The sequence below is a fragment of the Phyllobates terribilis genome, unplaced genomic scaffold, assembly GCF_046119375.1.
Source record: "Phyllobates terribilis strain yellow unplaced genomic scaffold, ASM4611937v1 Scaffold_11__3_contigs__length_659146591, whole genome shotgun sequence".
NCBI lineage: Eukaryota > Metazoa > Chordata > Amphibia > Anura > Dendrobatidae > Phyllobates > Phyllobates terribilis.
In genome coordinates, this window is record NW_027362771.1 from 262,075,106 (window position 1) to 262,097,006 (window position 21,901).

Below are 21,901 nucleotides of genomic sequence, written 5' to 3' on the forward strand. Positions count from 1 at the left end.
AATTAATCACAGGAGATTCTCTTTTGCAATTTACCACAGGCGAGTCAAAATGTGTTTCCATACTAAATTAATGTAAAGGGTGCCAATACCAGTGACACAGCAAGCTTTAGGTTTTTCTTTTTTCCCTCCGATTGTTTTTTGTTTTAAATTATTGTTTATCGTTTGCTCTTTTGTATTTAATACCAGTGCTCTATGCAAAAAACTGTTTCACTTGATTAATTTTTTTTCAGGAGATATTCCACATTTTGTACTTAAACCTCATGGGTGTCAATAACGATGAGCAGGACTGTATATGAACTATTTATTCTTCATATACAGTGGGGAAAATAAGTATTTGATACACTGCCGATTTTGCAAGTTTTCTCACCTACAAAGAATGGAGAGGTTTGTAATTTTTATTGTATGTACACTTCAATTGTGAGAGACAGAATCTAAAAATAAAAAACAAAAATCACATTGTATGATTTTTAAATAATTAAATTGCATTTTAATGCATGAAATAAGTATTTGATCACCTACCAACCAGCACGAATTCTGCCTCTTACAGACCTGTTAGTTTTTCTTTAAGAAGCCCTCCTACTCCGCACTCATTTCCAGTATTAATTTCACCTGTTTGAACCCTTTAACTGTATAAAAGACACCTATCCACATAATCAATCAAACTCCAACCTCTCCACCATGGCCAAGACCAAAGAGCAAGGGACAAAATTGTAGACTTGCACAAGGCTAGGATGGGCTACAGGACAATAGATAAGCAGCTTGGTGATAAGGCAACAAATGTTTGTCCAAATATTAGAAAATGAAAGAAACATAAGATGACTGTCAATCTTCCTTGGTCTGGGGCTCCATGCAAGATCTCGCCTCGTGGGGTAAGGATGATTCTGAGAAAAGTCCTGAATCAGCCCAGAACTTACAAGGGAGGACCTGGTCAATGACCTGAAGAGAGATGGGACCACAGTCTCACACATTACCATTAGTAACACACTACGCCGTCATGGATTAAAATCCTGCAGGGCACTCAAGGTTCCCCTGCTCATACCAGCACATGTCCAGGCCCATTTGAAGTTCACCAATGACCATCTTGATGATCCAGAGAAGGCATGGAAGAATATCATGTGGTCAGGTGAGACCAAAATAGAACATTTTGCTATCAAATCCACTCGCCGTGTTTGGAGGAAGACGAAGGATGAGTACAACCCCAAGAACACCATCCCAACCGTGAAGCATGGTGGGGGAAACATTATACTTTGGATTTGCTTTTCTGCAAAGGGGACAGGGTGACTGCACCGTATTAAAGGGAGGATGGATAGGGTCATGTATTGCGAGATTTTTGCCAACAACCTCCTTCCGTCTGTAAGAGTATTGAAGATGGGTCGTGGCTGGGTCTTCCAGCATGACAATGGCCAGAAACACACAGCCACAGCAACTAAGGGGTGGCTCCGTAAGAACCATTTAAAGGTCCTGGAGTGGCCTAGCCAGTCTCCATACCTGAACCCTATAGAAAATCTTTGGAGGGAGCTGAAACTCAATGTTGCCTAGAGACAGCCTCGAAACCTGAAAGATTTGGAGGAGATCTGGATGGAGGAGTGGTCTAAAATCCCTGCTGTAGTGTGTGTAAACTTGGTCAAGAACTACAGGAAATGTCTGACATCTGTAATTGCAAACAAAGGTTTCATAACCAAATATTAAGTTCTGTTTTTCTATTGTATCAAATACGGATTTCATGCAATAAAATGCAAATTAATTATGTAAAAATCATACAATGTGATTTTCTGTTTGTTTTTTTGTTTTTTTTAAGATTCTGTCTCTCACAGGTGAAGTGTACCTGCAATAAAAAATACAGCCCTCTCCATTCTTTGTAGGTGGGAAAACTTACAAAATTGGCAGTGTATCAAATACTTATTTTCCCCACTGTATCTGGCCTGTGAGGTAGCCTGGCAAGTTTAAAGCCTTTTCTTACAAAAATAAACATCCATATGTTTTGCTAAAACCTACATCAAGCCTGCCAAATGTGGGAAAATGTGTTATGGTATAATGAGACCAAGATTGAACTTTTTGGCCATAATGCCAAAAGATATGTTTGGCATAAAGCCATCATGTGCATCACCAAAAGAACACCATACCTACAGTGAAGAATGAGTGAAGGCAGCATTATGTTTTATGGCTGATTTTCAGCAGCTGGAATTGTCAAGTTGGGAGAAATTGTGAACAGTTACAAATATCAATCAATCTTGCATCAAAACCTTCAGGACTTTGGTAAAAAGCTGAAGATCAAGAGGGATTTCACATTCAGCACAAGAATAACCCAAAGCATAACTCCAAACTAACAAAAGAATAGCTTCGCCAGAAGAAGATCAAGCTCTTGGAACAGCCCAGCCAGAGCCCAGATCTGAATCCAACTGAAAATCTGTGAATGGCCTGACGAGGGCTGTCTGACAGATTTGGAGGCCTACTGCAAGGAAGATTTGTCAAAGATTGCCAATTCTAGATGTGCCATGCAGATAGACTCCTACCCAAAAATACTCAATGATGCCATAAATTCAAAAGGTACTTCAACAAAGCATTAGTTTAAGGGTGTAGAAATTTATATACCCACATTATTTTAGTTCTTCATTTTTCATTTCCACATAAACAGATTTCAGTTTGTTTTCCAATTGAATTGTACAGATTATGTGTGACATTAAAGATGGAAAAAGTTCTGAAATGATTCTTCTTGGTATGATTTTTTACATAACAAAAACTTGGCATTTTAACAGGGGTTTCTAGAATTTTTATATCTACTAGATGTGCACACAGTCTTTTTGTTGAGTTTTTGGAGCAGAAACTGAGTGGAAACTCCAAAACTTTTTTATGTTTTTTGATATTTGGAGGAGGATTTTGTGCTTGATTTCTGCTACAGAAACTCATCAAAGACTCCTCAAAATACTGTAAGTGCACATAGGCTTACATGTTACAGAGTGGGAAAAACTAGGAAGGCAATTTGCTTGGGAAAAGGCCTTTTTCCTTACACACAACCTTTGTCATGTGATTTTCTTAAACATTCGTTGTTGATGACGTATGGAAAGTGATCTATTCTCCATATCGTTTGCAGATGCCCACTTTTTTAAGTTATAACCGTATTTTTCGGACTATAAAACGCACCGGACCATAAGACACACCTAGATTTTAGAGGAGGAAAATAAAAAAATAAAAATTTAAGCAAAAAATGTGGTCATGATGCACTTTTAAGGGGGAGGGGGTCTACTGCTGACACTGGTATAGGGGTAATGTCCCCCAATTCTGACAATATCCCCCATCCTGGTATATATGCCGCCCCCCTTTCTTTTATATGTGGTCCCCATCCCCATCCTGGTATGCCTGGCATCCCTCCATCCTAGTATGCATGGCACCCCTCATCCTTATCCTGGTATGCATGGCACCCCTCATACTTATCCTGATATGCATGGCACCCCTAATCCCTGTCCTAGTATGCATGGCACCCCTCATCCCTGTCCTGGTATGCATGGCACCCCTAATCCCTGTCCTGGTATGCTTGGCACCCCTAATCCCTGTTCTGGTATGCATGGCACCCCTAATCCCTGTCCTGGTATGCATGACACCCCTAATCCCTGTCCTGGTATGCATGGCACCCCTAATCCCTGTCCTAGTATGCATGGTCCCACTAATCCCCATCAGGCTGCACATTAAAAAAAAATAAACACTGCTACTCACCTTTCTTCTCTCCTCCAGCGCTGCGTCCTGTCTGCCCGCACAGATCTCTCCATGTGAGCCGCGCATGACGTCACTGCCATGCGAGGCTCACAAGGAGAGATCAGCTGCCGGAAGTCACTGCTCCCCACGCCGGGTCTGTGTGCGCAGGGAGCAGTGACTTCACTCTCCTTCATATCCGGCATACAGCGGAGCTACGCTGCGGCTGCTGCTGCCGGCTATCTCCTGTGCCCGCTCATTAAAGGGCATGAATATTCACCCCCTCCCCACGCCCATGGGCGTGGAGAGAGGTTGAATATTCATGCCCTTTAACAGTGGGCAGAGGAGATAGCCGTCAGCAGCAGCAGCCGCAGCGTGGCTACACTGTATACCGCTATTAAGGAGCATGAATACGGTACATAACCACTTGTGCTTGACTTTATATCAACCTAAAAAAGGCCTTTAGCTTAAATCTTTTTAAGGTAATGAGATTGACAGTCCCCATTATAGGAGGTTGACAGACCCTCCAACTCAGTTGAAATGGGTATAGTCCTTATACAGTATCAAGCGTCTTTACACAATATACTCTATATCTGAACGCTATACATACTCAGAGACCTTTTCTCTAATAACCAGTATGGAATCCACAGTGATCCCCAGAAAATTATTTTTGCTTTTCTTTTATTTTTCACTTCCCTTTTTCTTTCCCCTTCCCTTAACCCATCAGGTGATCTTTCACTAAAAACTCAGTTTGGCCATAAACAGTAATATATGTAAAAACAAATTATGTTTTTATTGTACAGATGTTTAAAGAGCCACCAGTGTTATAAAGTAACAAAAGAAGCACCACTTACTTTTTTAATTTCCCACTGAGCCAGTGTATTTGCCCCAGTAATCCACTGACAGCCTCTGTTTACAAGCTGCCAATGATGAAATGCTGCATTGACACTTGACCGCTACTAGCTATTATTGGCTTCATCACACAGTTCATATTTACTGGAGTTATGCATGAAAAATGAGATGCCCAGCCCAAATCTGCACCTCCACTAAAGATTCAGTGCTCAAATAAATAGGTATAAAAATTTGTGCTCCATTCCCACCAGACAGCAATGCATGGATGAAACATGGGGATGCTGAACAAAGTAGCTGGCCAAAATACCAATCACACTAAGTGCTTTACCAAACTTTCCATGGAAAAGTTATAAAGTGCTCAAAAAGAATATGCAGATGGAGAAAACTAAGGTAATTAATAATCCATACAGAACAGACGCAGAAGAGTGGTCATAGGAGATCCTATGTGTATCACCAACATCATTGGCTTTCTTGACTGTTTATAGCAGCGCTAAATCTTTTTTTGGGACTACACAAAGTGCTATCTTCTTTTTGCATAGTTATGTCTATTTTAGTATGTAGTTTTTGCTGCCCCCCCCCCTTAAATTCCACATGTACATGCCTATTTAGGTGGGACCATCTAATGTGTACTTGACGATGCCCGCTGTTAACACGTGCATTTCTATTAACACTATATTATCACATAATTCCAGTATACTTTGTCCTCTAAATAAGTTGTTGCCAGAATAACTGGTGGTCTAGGACAATGATCAGCAACTCTCCCTGATCACTAAGGTAAGGAATTTGTGTGGAGGACTGTCAACACGTCTCTTTTACTGTCAGGGCCAGCAATTCAAGTCCATTTAGCGGATATAATGGGCCTAAGTGTCTATCTACAGATTTAAAGAGGTTGACTGGAGAGTGAAGAAGTTATCATCTTTCCATAGGATAGGTGTGATGACACTCCGTTTATTCTTAATTATGCCAGACATATTATTCAGCAGGTCAAGAGACATAAACAATTTTTCATATGAGCCTGAACGTTAACTCTTATTGTAGGTTGAATTGATGTTTGTTGTTTTGTTGAATAGCTACTGATTACCTATCGTATCAGCCTCTATAGCTTATTGTTCTGCTATCCTTGAAGGACAAAGGCGCAGGTTAATTGAACAGTCGATGTTTGTTAATTTGGTGAATGCCTGCTAACTACCTATTGTATCAGTCCATGCAGCTTGTTGTTCTGCAAACATTGAAGGGCAGAATATGCAGGTTGACTGAACACTGAAACAATGAGGGATTATCTTCCACCTTCCCCAATCCTGTGGGAAAATGCCTGAATAAGAGCAGCAAACTATAAAAAGGGGATATTCCTCTGTTTCCAGAGACTCTACAGGACAGCAGCCAGGGAACCATGGCTCCAACAGGAAGAATACAAATTTGATCCACTGCCCATCACTGAACCTACTTAGACGTTTGGAGAACCCAGGTTGGGACAATTAGGTCACTTGGCCTCATACATCAATGGACTGTCAGCTTCCTAAGCTTGCCACTACGTTCTCTCTATGGGTGCCCACCAAAAACGGGGTGCCACTGGTTGGGGTAGTTGGCCTTGGAAGCCCTAAAGTCGCAGATGTTCTAATTCCCGGCGAGCCAGCGGAAGGGTGAGACTCTGTAATTTGCACCATCTTATGTACTTTCTGGGACTGTACTATATGTTATTGTCTGTTGGTGGTTCAATAAAGTATTGCCACACTGTGTTACACTCACCCTGAGTTGTCTGAGTGGTCCTCTGCCCACGGGGAAGGAGAACGGGCGTTCAGTGGGATGAGCCCTGGTCCATGCAGTCTTTCTAAAGACAGCCAGGCCAGCGTACAAGAGCACTCACTGACCCTCATGTCTCCACAATAGGTAATACCTTAAAGATCGATAATGGTCTGACCACTTAGACCCCCATAGATCGGCAAAATTGGACACTTTTATCCCCGTTAAGATGGAGAAAAGGTGCACATGCTTGACCTGTGCTTCATTCTTTCATTATAGGACTGCAGAGTGCAGCACTATCACTTCATTCTATGAAAGTATAAAAGGATAAAAGTTTCCCGTTTGTGGGAATCCCAGTGATTGGACACCCACCGGTGGTGGTTAAGTGATGACGTCTCTTCACCAGACAACTCCTTTAAGCTATGTAAGAAACTGTTCAGATTTGCTTACATTATTTTCAGGTCAGGTTTCTAATACTTTTAGATGTCAGCATAATGGTTCATATTGTATTATGCTATCCAATAATAAATAAAATTAAGCCAAAGTCAAAAGTGAGACTACAGACACTACTAACTTTACCAAATTTCGGCCAAAAATAGGAAGGAAACACTTTCTAAGAAGATCAACATGATGGAATTGGATCCAGCTTCTGGGGCTTAATATGTGCTAACATTCACCGTATTCTAAACAGCCATGCTTAGTTACCTTTTTTTCTGCAGTCTAGTGTTGCAGTTGGATATAGATATGTATGGCAATGTGTTGAATCCACAGAAGGTTTTGTCACCTTGGATCCTTCCAATGGTTTAGGTTTTCCATCTTCTTCTTGGCACATTACTTGAGGTGTGATTTCTTTCAATTTTTCACCTTTCAATTCTGCTGGGTTCTCACACTTAGCATAATTCCCAAAATTCCTGTTTCGTGGAATCTGAAGGAATGTTACAAGCGACTCCAACTCACAGTTGCAATCCCAAGGATTGTCATAAAGTCTAAGATAAGTAAGTCGCGGCAGTTGGATAAATACCTCCTCTGACAAGATTTTTATCCGGTTATGTTGAAGTAAGAGAGTTGTCAGCCTTTTTAAGCCAAAGAAAGCCTGATGCTCAATTTTTGTAATTTCATTTTGTTGCAAGTCCAGACTTTTTAGATTTTGAAACTTAGAAAATGCATTATCTTTTATTATACGAATTCTGTTTCTCGATAGCAAAATATGTACCAGATCATCTGGCCAATCATTTAGGACGGATGTATGCTTTCTCTCCTGACAGTCCAAATATTTTTCATTAATATATGTGTATGTCTCACACGCTAGTCCTGGAGCATAGCGTTTAACAGTACTAGAGGATTTTTTAGAGTTGTTTGATCTGTCATTTCCTCGGTTGTTTCTTCTTACTTTCTTAAACTCTGATGCTTTACAAAAGAAAAGTAATATTATTAGGGCAACCAGTTGCATCCTGACATCCAACTGGTCCTGATTTCACAGTACCGCAATGAAATCTTTTTCTCTCCAAGCAGAGTTCACAGCTGGGATAGTTAGAGCCCCTCTTCTGAAAAACAAGAGAATGGAAATGTAAACTTTGTTTAGACGTTTTAATTTAACATTGCTATGTAAACTTCAAAAGCAAAAAAAAAGAAATGAAGTTCTGGAAATAATTACTATATCTTGCACAAACACTGAAATGAACTAATTATACAGTACATTAACATTGCTTAGGACAATTTGATAGCACTCACCTTTTGAACTCTTTTACATGAGCATTCTCAAAGATTTTGGCCTCATTAATGCAATATATGGAGACCTGGACTTTGTTGTTAAAGGGATTTTCTGGGACATTTATATAATTTGACAGGCAGTCTAACAATGAGTTTTAACAATGTGTAATATACTCACTGTTAAGATTCCTTGTTTCTACACTTGCGTACTTGCGATCATGTGCCAACCACTTCCTCTTCCTCTTTTCTCCATGGTCTCAGTTGAGAGAAGCGGAAGAGAAACTGATCTGCATGATTGGCTGCAGCAGTGCTACCATACCACTACCATAGTATTGTGCTCAGCACAGTTCCTAGTTCATTGTTGTCAGAGGTTGCTCGGTTAGCAAGGTTATATTAGACCATATGGCGGCCATGTTAGCACATAATCTGGCTTTAATAATTATTAACAAATTATTAATTTCTATATACTGTATATATATTATAACATGGTCAGTAGGTGAGTAGTTTCTTAGTATAGGGAGGCACACAGCAGCAGGATGAATGTCAAATATATTTTATGTGCATGGTGCAGATAACATAAGCATTAAACAAAATGTGTTGGCCATTTAGCTTCTGACCAGTAACATGGATGTCCGTGTGAAAAATCACTGTCAAGGATTAGACACATTAAGGTGTGTTCAAACAAATCAGCTCTGTGTGAACATAAGTTAAAGGGAATCTGTCAACAGGTTGTTACTATCCCTTTTGAGAGCAGTATAATGTAGGAGCAGAAACCCTGATTCCAGTGATGTGTCACTTACTGGGCTGCTTACTGTCATTTTAATAAATCATTTGTTTCTCTGCTGCACGTCTACCAGCTGTCTAAATATTAAGTTCTGTATAAGCCCCGCCCACACCACTGATTGGAAGATCTCTGCCTGTCTACAGTGTACACAGAAAGCTGCCAATCAGTGGTGGGGACGGGGTTATACAGAGCTCATGAATGTGCTTGACTACCTGGCAGCAGGTTTACTAGTCCTCTAGTGATAATCTACTGCTGATACAATTGTGATTTTACCAAATTTACAAGTAAGTGATACATTGCTAGAATCAGGGTCTCTGTTTCTCCATCATGCTGCTGTCAGATTGTGGTGGTGGGGGGGCTGCCACTGACAGATTCCCTTTAAATGAAATATGTCAGCAGGTTTTACTGTGTAATCTAAAAGCAGCATAATATAAGGCAAGAGAGCCTAATTCCAGCAATGTATCTATCACTTATTGGACAGCTTAGTGTAGTTTTGACAGAAACCCTGTTTTCTCTGTTGTAGATGTAGCAGTAGTCATAATACTAAGCTGTGTATATGTAGCGCCCCGAGGGTTCGGCCGCTACAGGGGTATTGCACCTCAGACCAGAGGTGTGGTATTCCACTCCCGGGTAAGGATGGATTGTGGACCAGGGCTCAGTTAGCTGCATACAGCACACACACCCCATTTCCGAGGGACAGCTCAACGGTGCTCCCACTAGACAGAAGTGCAGGCACGACCGACTATGTCACTGCCTGGAGTGGGGAGGGGGGTGGAACACCCAGTGCTGTAGGAGCAGATAGGGGTTGGTTCCTGAGCGTAGGAAGGAGCTCATTGGTTGCTGGTCACCTGGGCTCATGGTCAGAGGGAGGTATAAAAGGTGGGCACCATCTTAGTTCTGGGTCAGTTCAGCCAGAGGAGAAGACAGGGAGTAGAGGCTCTGTAGGAGCTCTACTCCAGAAGGGCCTAGTGAGAGGCCGAGGAGGAGGTGAAGGGGAGCTGAGATTTTGGCTCATCTCAGCTCCAAGAGAAAGGAACAGAAAGGAACAGAAACAGAAAGGAACAGAGAAAGAGAAGGAGAGACAGAGAAACAGAAGGGCTCAGGAACAAGAAGGTGGAAGGGACCCTAAGAACCCACGAGAATCCAGGGTGCAGGGTCAGGCAGATTAAGGGTACCGGATCCCAAGTTGGTGGAGGAGAAACAACCCTCAGCCAAAGACCGGTCGTCGTGATCATCTATTGGTGCGACACCTCATCAAATCTGCTAGGAAGGCTCCATATAGGACAGCGGAGGACGGGGCCCACGTTTAACCGCACAAGTCCGCGGCAGCCGGACAAAAGTGGGTCACTGGTGAGGCAGGCCAGAGAAAGGATTAAAGGGGGTCCTGTGCCATGCTCTTGACTGCTTGGGAGTTGACCGAGCCCCACACCTGGTGGACGCAGCACGGCTCGGGCGGTCACTGCCGACGGAAGTGACCCGGGACAAACGAACTGTGAGTAAAGACCCTGGACTGTAACTTGTTGTCCGTGTGCTCCTTCGCTCCTCCGGCACTACCGGTACTGGGACCTTCACCACCATCACTCCCATCATCCACTACACTGCCCTGGGGCCGCACTCTTCCCGTGGGGAGTCACACCATCCCAGCTGCATTCATCATCAGCCCCAGCGGACTGCCTTGCAGCGGCGGTTCCTAATAACCGCAATCCACGGGTGGTGTAGTCGGACATTATCTGAAGCACGTAGCAGACTACCATTGGCCTGACCACCCTGAGCCGCGGGACCGGGCCGCCACTACTACTACCCCCATCGTTCTCCTATCGCCCGGATCCGCGTGCCCCACGGCCCAGGGGGCGAGTCATATAAGCCCGCCCACACCCCTGATTAGCAGCTTGCTGTGTACATTGTCAGGAAGCTGCCAATCAGTGCTGGGGGGGGGGTTAAACTGATTAGCCTGACTGCCATATATGTGAGACCTAATCAGGGAGTGATAATATCCTGCTAATAAAACCCTGATTGTATTGAAACTACCACATACAGCCTAGTAAGTGATACATTCATAGAATCGGGCTGTCTTGCACTATATTATGCTGCTCTTAGATTAAATAGCAAAAACCTGCTGACAGATTCCCTTTAATATACAATATCCATACCAGCAAGACTCCAGCAGGCTGTCATCATGCATCTCATGAGTAAAGTAGACCCTTGTTATGTATGGCAGATAGTCAGCTTGGTAGAACAGCCAAAACCCATGGGGAAAAAGATTGCCTTTCCTTCCCCAGTCCAGAAATTAGGCTCTTTATTATTTGTTGCATTAGGGCAGTGGTCACCAACCTGTGGCTCGCGTGCCCATGAACTGTGGGTCGTGGATGTCTGTCAACTTGGTGCATTAGCACAAGGTCTAACAAACAGCCATGAAGAGAAGGTCCACCATCTGGAGAGATGGTGCTTATGTGAGTTGCCCTGCACAGAAGAGCCCTTCTGGGTGCAGATATACTTACAAGGGGGATACATATGGTAAGCTGGAGAATGGATGATACAATGTGTTAGAGGGATGTTAAAGCTGAATGCGATAGTTTGGTGGGAGTGCTTCATTTTGGAATTCTGAAGGGGTCACGTGGAACCCCCTGGATGTAAGTACACTGCCTACAAGGGAGGGTGGCACACGGTGCTTTCTGTGGTTAGGCTTTGGCTGTCACCAATCTCAGAACTGAATGTGACCCTCAAGGTAAGAAATGGGACCACTGCATTAGGGTTTGTATATGTGAGTTTTCATTCAATATGTCTTTCTTCATTCTTTCTTTTTCTTTACTCTCCAGCCTCAGATTATCAGACCTGAACTTTCTTTGTATTGTTTTTCAGTTTCCTTAGTCTGTTTTTCTCTTCAGTCCACTTGTCTTAATTCTCTAAATCCTTTCTGGTTCTCTTATGAGTTGTATAAAGTAGAACAGTGTATTTAATGTAGAAAACAGTTAGTGCGATATATGTGAGCCCTAAATCCAGCACTATTTCTTGTTCCTAATGCAGATTTGTATCTGACCCACTAACTACCTAACATTACTGTAATCCCTCTTTAGACTCTGTTTTCTTTCACAACTGTACAGGGAGGATACTGAGGACGTGTGATAGTAAATGGCCCTGGAAAGGATGACAGCAGTATTTATTTTGGTCGTGCTCTTAATTATCATTAGATACTGCACATTTTCCCATGGAACCTGATGGTACATGATGTCGGCCAAGACGATGTGATGAAACACAGTGCTGAAATACAATCATTGTTCATTTGTAGCGTTAGTATTGAAAACTTCCTAAAAAGCTTTCATTTTCTGTGAAGCTCAATGACCCTTTATAGACCAGCACCAGTGTGAAAGAATATCGACATACTTGAGGACTTTTTTTCTACTTAAATGTTTGTATTTTGGACTAAAATATCATTCTTTCCATTTCTCCATCCTTAGATACAGTATAGTTTTATGTTGTAACCACTAATAGAACAATGCTTACCTGTATTGCCCAATATCTGATTGCTATGGAGTGTCGGACCTGCCTATTGCATTTTCACTGGCTATCAGAGTATTACAGGGCACCACTGAATGCAAACAGGCTTCTGAAGTACAAATTTAAGGCCACATTCACACGTTCAGTATTTGATCAGTTTTTTACCTCAGTATTTGTAAGCCAAAACCAGGAGAGGAACAATCAGAGGACAATTATAATAGAAACAAGTCATCACTTCTGTATTATTCACCCACTCCTGGTTGGCCTAAGGGCTCATGCCGACGACCATAGTTGCAGTCTCAGTGCGATCCATCAAAACATTGCTCTCGGACCAATGACCAATGTTATTCCATAAGGCAGTTCACATGTCTGATTTTTTCCTTGGACCCGAGTGGTCTGAGGAAAAAAATCACAGAATGCACAATTTGCCTTTGATAATCAGATGGCATTTGCTCATTCATGTATATGGGTCCATGAAAAACGTCAGACCGCACTCTGATGACATCTGAGTGCGGTCCAATTTTGACGAACAGGCTGAATGGAGAAGTTGGAGAAACTTTTTTTTAATTCTCCACATCCGAGAACATCGGATCACATTCTGATCAGAGTGTGATTAGCATAATCGGCTCGTTGTTCTCGGATGGAGAACATACAGTTGTCAGCACCTGTCCTAACAGTGACTCTGGCATTACACTAGTTGTAAATTGTGCATGTGAATGTAGGGCCGTCTCACCTCTGCTGTAAATCCTTCCCTGCTGTTATTAGTGTATATTGTTATCTGTGCTAACGAGGAACATTTTGTGCTGTGGAAAAGGTTGGTGCTGCGTGCATAAACTTAGAATCAATAATAATAATAATAATAATAATGTTTATGTCCTTGGTCCTTTTCAGTAAAGGCTCATTCAGACATCCGTGTTTCACGTTCAAGTTGTGTACATGATTTTCACTCATTGAACCCATACCCACTATTGTTCATATGTTCGAGTTTTTTTCAGAGTGGTCCACAAAAAAAAAGGGGGCCTCTCTTGTTTTGATCCAAAGCCCCGAACAGCACACAGTGGCAGCATAGTTGCATTGTAGTCCTAGTTTGTTTGATAAGACTGAGAAGCCTTCTCATACACAGAAGAACTTGGGAAAAACTGACACTGAACAAACTTTGATGAAAATCTGATCTGAAACACCAATGAAAATCGGTCCATTTTTTGCATATAAGATAAACATTGCCGACTAATGAGCCCTAATATTGCTATTTTTACTACGATAATGCAGATAACTTAGGGTGTGTGACATGTAAAATATTTCATTAATATTTTGTGTAAATCTTTACTGGCTGTCTTGCTGACCTTGGCTGGATGAATACCAGCTGGCTGGAGCCAAACAGCGATTTACAGGGAAATCCCTAGTGAGAAGAGTCTCAGATAACAACTCCGCCAACGAGCCTGAAAGATAACTGTGGACTGATGTTTCAATTCCAATTTAAAGGGGTTTTCCTTTTCATTTTTCTGTTCTATAGACTATCAGAATCATAAAATAACAAACTGAGCTGGTACTCACTCCGCTCCAGCACTGGCTCTCCGCTGCTGCTCAACTATTTTTTTTTTCTTTTTTTTACAGGCTGCAGTGGTGACATCACAACTACAGCACATATCACCACTGCAGCCAATCACTGAGCTCAAAGTCATGTGCCATGTACGTAGACAGAGCCACAAAACTGACCGTAGAGAGGAAAGCCTGGTCTGGGGCAAGAGAAAGCGAGTACCAACTGAGTTTATTTTATACTGAAAATACTGATGTGTGACCCCCCCAGCGTGATCTGCGGTAAACTGTTAGGGTATGTGCCCATGCTTTTTCCATGTGGGTGAAACGGACAAGGTTTTCATGCATAAACCTCTTAAGGAAACGACTGTTCTTTTTTTTTACCGTCTTTTTGGGCATTTTGTAGGTGTTTCATAAAGCAGTTTGTAAACATTTTTTGTTGGCGTTTTAAGTCCATTAAGCAATGAGTAAACCGCCAGCATTTTTTTTAGACAAAAACTCTCACAAAATGCTCCAATTGACACCCAGGAAGAAGGGAAATTTTCTTGCCTTTCAATTGACTTCTATTGTAAAGTAAGACAATAAAGGCAGTAAAACACCTGAAGAATGGTCAGCACACTTGTTCTAACTGCTGGGCATTTTTGGAAACATCAAATGGTTAACCCCCGTCGAGCCTCTGGCTGTAACTGTAAATCCACACTGGGGTAACTGTAGCTCAAGAACTGAGCTCCCTCCGCATGATGTTTCCGGCTATAGTAACTAGCCAGCATAGGTCACTAACGGTTGAGGCCGGAGTTGAGCGTCGGCTATTAACCATTTAGATGCCACTGTTAGTTTCTGAGAGAAACATTTAAATGACATCACAGCTGGTGTGACCACATGCCAGTCCGCATCAGCGACCCGTGAGTATGTGAAGTATAGAGATTGGGATGCATCCCAGTAGAAGCTCCCCGAAGAATGACCATGTCACTTCTTTTAACCTATTCAGAGTTTCTGAACCCTGAAGCAATTAAAAGAAGTGACATAAGATGGAATATATGCACAGCAATGTTGTTTTTTAATTTTTTGTTAATTTTATGGAATAAAAGCTGGAATCTGCTTGAAAAAGACATTGTGTGCACATAGCCTAAGGCTCATTCAAATATCAGTGCTTTTTCTCAAAATCAAATACCGTTCTGGGTTTCATCAGTGTTTTTGATCAGAGTGTCATCAGAGTTTGGTCAGTGAGTCAATTTTTACCAGAGTTTCATCGGTTTTTATTAGATTTAAAAAAACAAACTTATGGATGTTTCTCAAGCTCCTCTTATCAAACAATCTGTGAAAAGCCGACAGCATATGGATGGCATCAGAGTCCTGTCTGATTTTTTTCATGGACCTATAGACTATGATTGGCGAGATCTGTCACTCATATCAAAATCAGAAATGCCTCCGTGATTTTGTGCGGAGCACTCGGTCATCAAAAATACACGTACATGTTAACAGCTCCATAGACTGTAATAGGTACGAGTTCTAAATGTGAAAAAGACGGATACAATTAGTATGACAAAAAACAATGTCTGAATAAGCCCTTAGGCAGTTTTTTATGGTGTTCTCACTTTGATGGAGTCTAATACAGATATCACATATGATTGATCATAAGACAATCCACTGTAAGAATCATATTTTATATTAGGTGATTGTTATGGTGTGTATATAGCCAACTTCATTTCTTTTAAAATTTGCTTAATACAACTGATTGATAGTTTGGCTGAATTAGAAGGTCTGTTGGGTTTGCCGCGAGTGTTCATATTGGCTGAGTTATTAGCTTTTATCATCTTATCTATTTGTTGTATTTGATCATTTGCCTGCTATATTAAATCCAGTTGTTCGGACTAAAGAATGATTCTACAGAGCTGATTTCTTAGATAAGATTCACTCATTGTGTATTTGTTGAGGATTTTATGTTCTGCTTTTTAAACTAATCCGTAGGATATTTCCCATGCCTTATTCTTGCGTTTTTAAGTGTGGGGTTTTATTTTTTTACAGAAACACACAAAGAAAACCACAACAAAACAATGCCAAGCCAGTGGTTAAACTTGTAGATTTACAGTTCCCATTAAGGGATCTTTCCAGTATGTGTGGTGTCCGTTTCCACAAGCACTGGAGACACTGACATACGTAGATGTCGTAGATGCAAATTTCAGTGTATTCCCACAGACCATGTGTCCGTGGGCAAAACATGCTGACATGTCCATTTTTTACCCGCAGCACGGACCGCAAAACGTCCCGCACACGTGCACACTGATGACACACGGATGACATCCGTATGTCATCAGTGTGACACGTACCAGCGCCTGGGAATCAGCAGTACAGTTAGCGCTGTTCCCCGGGTGCTACAGGCATCTGTCATCATTGTCCCCTGCCGGCGCTGCGATCAGCACTATCAGGGGACAATCTTGAAAGTACTATTCTGCTTGCGCTGTGTCCAAAACCTGTAAAAATAAGAATAAAATAAAAAAAAATCCTTATACTCACCTGTCCTAAGTGTCCCCCATTGTAATCCATCTGACCACTCATGACGAGGACCCTGGGAGAATGACTCGCTGCAGCGAGCGGGCCCCCTGCTCTGTGCTGAGCTCAACGAGCAGTGTCCTGTCACTCAGTGAGCTCACCACAAAGCAGTGACCTGCTCGCAGCAGAGAGTCATTCTCCCCGGCTCCTCGGCGTGAGCGGTCAGGTGGATAACAGTGGGGGACAGGTGAGTATAAGGATTTTTTCATTTATTCCTATTTTTACAGGTCTTGGACACAGCGGGAGCAGAATATTACTCTCAACATTGTCCCATGCTAGCGCTGATCGCAGCGCCAGCAGGGGACAATGATGAGGGCAGCGTTCAGCACCCAGCACTTGGGAAAAGCGCTAACTGTACCGTGTATCATACACACAGACACGGATATCTCCAGTACTGTGTTTTCCAGTACCGGAAATATCCGGACGTGTGAAAGAGGCCTAAAATTAATGGGTAAAATTCACACCAAAATGTGCATTTTCGTAACAGAAATTAAGATGCTACAGATTTTAACCCCTTCATGCCATGGCCAATTTCCATTTTTGCGTTTGCGTTTTTCCTCCCCTTCTTCCCAGAGCCATAACATTTTTATTTTTCTGTCCACATAGACATATTAGGGCTTGTTTTTTTGCAAGACAAGTTATACTTTTGAATGACACCATTCATTTTTCCACATAGTGTACTGGAAAATGGGAAAAAAATTCCAGGTGCGGTGAAAAAAAGCGCAATTCTGACATTGTTTTTTGGGAATTGTTTTTACGGTGTACATTTTATGGCAAACATGACCTTGTAATATGATTATGCTCATCAATATGACTATGGCGATTCTCAACATGTCCCATTTTTCTTGTGATTTTCATCACTAAAATAATAAGTTTACAAAAAAAAATTTTGGGGGGTTGTATCACCATATTCCGAGACCCGTAATATTTTTATTTTTCAGCCAATGGAGCTGTGTGATGGCTTATTTTTTTGCAGGGCAAGACAAGATTTGTATTCGTACCATTTTGGAATAGATGTGACTTTTTGATTACTTGTTACAGCCTTTTTTGTGGAATTGCGGCGACCAAAAAAATGCAATTTTGGCGTTCTTGATTTTTTTTTTGTGTACACTGTTTACCAATCAGGTTGTTTTTATAGTTTGAGCGACACCACATATGTGTATTTTTTTCTTTTTTTAATATCTTTATTTTCAATGGGGGAACAGGTGGTTGATTTGAATTTAATTTTTTTTTACTTTTCACTGTTATTGTTAGCCCTCTTAGGGGACTTGAAAATGCGATCATCCAATCGCTTTTGCTATATACAGCGATGCCACAGCATCGCTGCATATAGCCAAAATCACGGTCTCCTTTAAAGCCTGGTGACGTCACAGGTGCGCCAATGGGCGGAGAGAATAACTCGCACACATGCACGTGTTAAATGCCGCTGTCATAGATTGACAGGATAACAATCGCGGGCTTAGTACTACAGCATAATACACAGCCATCACCTGCCCAGGTATGGGGCGGGCTCGCTGCATGAGTTTGTTCTATACACCTGCTTCCGACTTGTGCCTGATGTACGGCTGATGTCGTGAAGGGGTTAAAAACAAAACAAAAGCTAATTTTCCACATGGATTCTGCACCCAAAAAAATTGCAACCTGGGGATGAGATTAAGTTCAAGCTCATCCACTTTGCTTGTACTGTAACATTCTGCGTAAAATCTATGCCAAATTTATAACGTGTGAATCTAACCTTATGTCAAACTAGATATCCAATAGTTTGTGATTAGTAACCCTTACCCATATTGTAAAATGTCCTTACAAGCACATAGTAGTCACTTGCTAATCAGAACGACAGCAATGCTCAGAAATAGCAGTGTTAGATATATTGGCCTAGTGAAATCTGTGATCATGCTTTTTCTGTAATATATCATTCTAATTATATATATATTTGTGCTCACAATGGCCACTAAACAGACAGTGTGAACATGCTCTTACACGCTGCAGGCACACCAACTTATATTCCAGTTAATCTCTGTAGGCTTTTTGTTTCAGTTTGCTTGCACCCAGTGCATATAAAGGTGTGGCCTACCTTTTCTTTGAGCTGGACATTACATTCATGTGGTTCCTAATGGTTTATTCACATTTACATCACTTGACATATGGTAAGGTTTTAATACTAGAGGTTAGGACTGTCCCGAATAGGGTCACCGTGACGAGGTGGGGTGGCTTTTACGTTTTTTTGATTAAAATTATAACTAAGCACCCTATGTTATTTTCATGCACTACTGCTATTTATTTATTTATTTACTGCAGAGTATTTGCTTATTATGTTTTTATCTTGTGTTTTTTCATAATTTTGTGCACGTCTGAAAAGGGCAAACACTTCCAGGGATTATTCACAACTGATTGAGATCCAACCCTTGGGTCTATATTACAAGCTGTGTCTGAATGGAGCAAATGTTAAGCATGTGCATCTGTGCATCTGTGTCATATTCATTGTCTACAGAACTGCTGTAGAATTGCACTGCATTTTTGCCATCAGTTTGAGTTTAGTGGAAAAAAGGATTGTTGACTGATCCGTCTTGCAGCCATTGATTGTGGGTTTGTTTGTTTTTTACATAAAACATACTCAGTGGGTATACACTTTTTGCAATGTTCCTGAGACTGGGTCATGTTGTTGGCTGAGAAGAACAGCTTACTTATCTTAGGTTATAGCTAGTTATAATTGGAAAATATCTTTCAGTTCTCATGAGAAAGCTCTTGGGGCCAAGCAGAAAAATCTGTAATGTGAAAAGATCCAACCATATGGAGTTAAAAGTTTGTGTTTCTTGAGAAAAGATTTGAAAAGATCCAACCAGCAGTGGTTCTCATATATTAGAACCACTGCTGTTAGTACAAGTAACTATTATTTTACAAAAATGGTGTTTAGAAGAGATTCTGAAATAAAATACTCTTTTCATTAATGACATGCAATCATCTTAGTCCAAAACGTTTAACTTTTTTTGTGGTGTTACATTGTTACAGGGCTGGACTGGCCATCAGGCAAATGCCAGATTGGTCAATAAAGACTTGGGCTGCACTGACTGTGACACAGTTAATAGTATTGGTTTTCACAAGATGCTGATACTGTTAACAGATGTATCACAGAGATACCTGCTCCGTCACTTTCTCTAACAGGACACAAGATACTTCCATCTTGCGGCCTGCTGGAGGCTGACGGCACGTCATGGAGGAGAAGTCGGGTGGCGCAATGACGTCACTGCATGGCATCGGCCCCATCCACTGTGAAACGAGGTAGAAGAGGAGATGGAGGCTACAGTGGATGGGGAGCCTGCATTAGGTGACTATAATGATTTTTTTGGGGGGAGGGGGGCTTTGTGTGGACCATCATACTTTATGGGGGTCATGTGGAGACCAGCATACATAATGGGGGGCTGTAAGAGAACCAGCAGACGCTATATGGGACTGTATGGAGACCAACATACTCTATGGGGGGCTGTGTGGAGACCATCATACATTATGGGGTGTTGGGAGGGGACAAGCATACTTTATGCGGGGGCTGTGTGGGGATCATCATACATGATGGGGGGCTGTGTGGAGAACAGAAAATTGTATGGGGGGCTGTGTGGAGACCGATCTACTCTATGGGGGCTGTGTGGAGACCAGCGTACTCTATGGGGGGCTGTGTGGAGAACAGCATACTCTATGGGGGGCCATGTGGAGAGTAGCATATTTATGAAGGGCTGTGTGGAGACCAGCATACTTGATAGGGAGGTGTGTGGAAACCAGCATACTCTATGGGGAGCTGTGTGAAGGCCAGCATACTTTATGGGGAGTTGTGGTGGCCATCACATTATATTGGGAGCTTTGGTGGATATCATACTGTGTGGGTGTGGGGAGCTGTGGTGACATTACTGTGTGGGGTGCTGTGAAGCATTAGGGTTTGTGGTAAAATCATAAGGTGTAGGAATGTGGGGATATCACACTGTGTGGGGGCATTTTTAGAGCGCTTCAGTATGGGCAAAATAAGGGGCAAAATTCAGAAGGTGCTTCATGAGGGGCAAAATAAGTGTGTGAGTGCCACAATACATATCCCTCTCTGTGTCTTGGGAGGTATGGTATGTCCTTCTGTGACTGTGCCTATGTGCTGTTACAAAATTTTTGCTATGGTGTGCCATGATTTCTCTGTACGCTACTTCTCAGGGACATTATTACAATAACAGGCTCTAAAGATCATTATTATAAGGAGACACAATGGGTGTTGTTATCATTATAGGGAAAGCACAGGAGACTTTATTATTATTAGAAGAATGCACAGGACTGTGTTTTTATTATTATAGGGAGGTACAGCTTCATTAGTATAAGGGGTCAAGGGGGAATATTATTAAAAGAGGCACAAGGGGACATTATTACTATGAGGAAGTACAGAGGATACAGTATTCCTGTGTAGGGACACAGAGAGGGCACTGTTATTATGTAGGGGACAGAGGGGGCATTATTACTGCCTGGGGGACTGGTTATACCACTAAATGGTTTGTGTAGAGGTGGAGAAGGTGATGAGGGGGCTGGAAAGCAGTAAGCCAAATACGAGTATATCTCTGTATTACACTTTGCACGGACAAGTTATGGATAGAAGAAGTGGTCATGGCGGTCTGCGCCGAATAGAAAATAAAAGGGCAAATCAATGACAACAATCATTGAGAATGTCACCCGTGAGGACCTGTACATTTTACAAAGATTTGGTCTGCAGAGCATTGGTGTAGAACTGATATTGCCATTATATGGTCACTGTATGGTTGTAATATACGTTATGGTCTGGTGGTATTTGTTATATTGCAATATTATTATTGTGGTATCATTATTATTATTAAATCTCATCTAGCGGTATTATTGGAAATCTAGTTACTGTAGTCATTCTTGATTCCCTCCAGATAGGGTAATATTAGTAATAGAGACCCCCATATGGGTAAGGGGACGGGGACAGCATGGGCATTTATGCTTTCAAATGCCAGGGCTGAATTGCATTCCTAGTCCGTTTCTGTATTGTTACATATATTTGCAACTGAAAATACATATGAAAAGTGTTAGGAACTGGACTATTTCTTAACTTTCATTTCATATGTGAAGTGTTTTCTCTTCACAAAGTATCTTAAACCTTAGTGTTTAAAGGGGTTGTCCAGAATAATATCGATTACCTATATTTAGGGTAAACAGAAGCTATAAATATGTATGGAGTACCAGTGAAGCATACACAATTAACCAATGGAAAACAAAAAGTACCGTATATGCAAAAGGAGGAATGCACATCCAAGATGCAGACCAAGATTTCAGTGTGCAGTCCTCCTTTTGCATATACTTCTTATTTTCCTATCCTTAGGGTAGGTCATCACTAACAGGTCGGTGGGGTCTCACCCCCACTGATCAGCAGTTTTCAGCTCCAGTGGCCTCTGGATGTAAATGGTGCTGACTAGCATAGCTCTTATCACTGTGTAGTGGCCGCTGCAGCACATCTTCACTTCTTTCTTACAAACATTCGTTCCCAATTATCAGGCCAGTGTAAAC

General features: G+C 41.8%; 2 protein-coding genes across 4 annotated transcripts in view; one reads left to right on the forward strand and one right to left on the reverse strand.

Annotated features, from left to right (window-relative positions):
- FBXL13 (F-box and leucine rich repeat protein 13) overlaps positions 1-21,901 on the forward strand; it is a 277,666-nt gene that overhangs the window by 150,864 nt on the left and 104,901 nt on the right. The window lies entirely within an intron of this gene.
- The window catches only part of LRRC17 (leucine rich repeat containing 17), a 45,045-nt gene that overhangs the window by 12,566 nt on the left and 10,578 nt on the right, over positions 1-21,901 (reverse strand). The window contains exon 2 of the mRNA XM_073652273.1: positions 6,985-7,823. Within this exon, the coding sequence (XP_073508374.1) occupies positions 6,985-7,729 (745 nt within the window). The 5' untranslated portion in view covers positions 7,730-7,823. The remainder of the gene's footprint in view (positions 1-6,984; positions 7,824-21,901) is intronic.